This window comes from Dama dama, chromosome 11 (assembly GCF_033118175.1).
Source record: "Dama dama isolate Ldn47 chromosome 11, ASM3311817v1, whole genome shotgun sequence".
Lineage (NCBI taxonomy): Eukaryota > Metazoa > Chordata > Mammalia > Artiodactyla > Cervidae > Dama > Dama dama.
In genome coordinates, this window is record NC_083691.1 from 102,884,100 (window position 1) to 102,886,268 (window position 2,169).

A 2,169-nucleotide genomic window follows, 5' to 3' on the forward strand; every position below is an offset into this window, starting at 1 on the left:
TTATCTTCATTTTATTAGTGTTATTCATCTCTCTTTACACTTATATTATTTATTCAGCATTTATTATGAACCAGACATTGGGCTAATCGTAAAAAAATGTTAGCAAGTAGGCAGTACTTTATGGAGTATGACTATTTATATACTTAATAAATTGAAATTCCCATCTGACATTAAATAGTATTTTATTTGAATCATCCGTCCTTCTGATTTGTTATCAGGATAATATGGTTACATGAGTGATTAGAAGTGATTCTGAATGCAATAGAAAATTTTGAAATATGGTATATCATTTATTAGTTAGATATTAAATGGTCCATTGCTTTTATATTCCTAGAATAGTTACACATCACAATAACACACTACTTGACATAAAACCATCAGCCATGACACATAAAAAATGGTCAGTATTATTAATTAAAATCATTAGCATTTATTCACATATAACAACAACTAAGTATACATATATACATTATGATAGCATATATACTAAGGTATAATATATATCTATATCAATATATATTTCACCAGAACTGTTTCTATAAATGTTAACAAATTTAACTATGTTGCTTGTTGATCATTATGGCCTGGTCCTACCTCACAGCATTTAAGAACGTGGTCTGACAGTTCAGGTAGGTTCTGGTTACTGGTTCCTCAGTATTTTTGCTTTGAAACATATTCCTTGCCATTTGTTGACTCACTTGTTAATATGGCGATAATAACTATGTCTACACTTTGGATTGTAATTGAAATGATGAATAAATATCAGCATATTTTGTTACTTTTGTTTTATTAGAAAAATAGTTTTGAATCCATAAACATTAATGAAGTTAGATAAATAGGTAAAAATTTGGTAGTTTTCCAAATTAGCAAAAGCCTATTTTTTGGCCCCATTTCTACACCAGTTTATTCTGCCCACTTCGTAGAATTTATAATTTATACTAGTTTCTTTCTTTGGTCAAAAATATACTTTTGAACTTTGCCTCTGTTCAGTTGACTTTGGTGTCCTGGTACATCTATATTACATCTAAAATAGCTTTCCGACTAAACAATTTCCAAATGGCATTTTTCATCTGGTCATTTCTCAAGGTAGAGATTAAGGGATTTAACATGGGAGTTATCATAGTGTAGAATACAGCCACTGCTTTATCAGTAGGTAAAGTAGCTGCAGGTCTCATGTACACAAATATGCAGGGTGCAAAGAAAAAGATGACTGCTGTGATGTGGGACATGCAGGTGGAGAGGGCTTTTTGCCTCGCCTCCAAGCTGTAGGTCCTCAGGGAACGCAGAATGACCACATACGAGCCCATCAGGAGGAGGAAGTTTAACAGACAGATGAACCCACTGTTGGCGGCAACAAAGAGCCCTAGAGTGTGGGTATCAGTGCAGGCAAGATCGAGCAAAGGGTTCAGGTCACACATAAAGTGGTCTATGACGTTAGGGCCACAGAAGGGTAAGCTGAAGATGAAGAGAATCTGAATGGTTCCGTGAAGAAGTCCCACCCATGCCACTCCCACTAGCAGTCCACTCAGCCGCCGATTCATGATGGTCGTATAGTGCAAGGGCTTGCAGATGGCCACATAGCGGTCATAGGCCATCACAGTGAGCAGGATGACATCAACACCTCCAAAGAAATGTTCCCCAAATATTTGAGTCATGCATCCATTGAAAGGGCTGGTTTTCTTCTCATAGAGTGAATCTATAATGAGTTTAGGGGTACTGACACAGGAGTAGCAGGCATCGATAAAAGAGAGATGAGCCAGGAAAAAGTACATGGGGGACCCCAATAATGAGCTGGTGGTGATGGTGACCAAGGTGAGCACGTTCCCTACCATAGAGACAAGGTAGACGACCAGAAACACAGCAAATATGACTTTCTGCATCTTTGGATTCTGTGTGAGTCCCAGTAGAATAAACTCTGTTACATTATTCCTTTTCTCCATGTATCTCATATTATGGTTAATTACATTACATGAAAAAAATGTCACTTTTTCATAATGCAACCTTGAATTCTTTATCTCCGGTAATAAATACCTAAATTCTATGGAGTTCTGTAACCTTTTGAGTTTATTTGAGATTTAAAAAAAAAAAGAAAAAAAAAGAGCTTCTGATATCTTGAAAAATTGCTCAAATTCTTTTCTGGGAGAAGATAATGCTTAGAATCATGAGGAA

The 2,169-nt window shown here is 35.8% G+C and overlaps 1 protein-coding gene across 1 annotated transcript; it reads right to left on the bottom strand.

Moving 5' to 3' along the window:
• Positions 1–1,013: 1,013 nt before the first annotated feature.
• Positions 1,014–1,940, bottom strand: LOC133065374 (olfactory receptor 4C46-like). The gene has a single exon (XM_061156142.1). It carries the CDS (start codon positions 1,938–1,940, stop codon positions 1,014–1,016), a length of 927 nt encoding a protein of 308 aa, XP_061012125.1.
• Between the last annotated feature and the right edge of the window lie 229 nt (positions 1,941–2,169).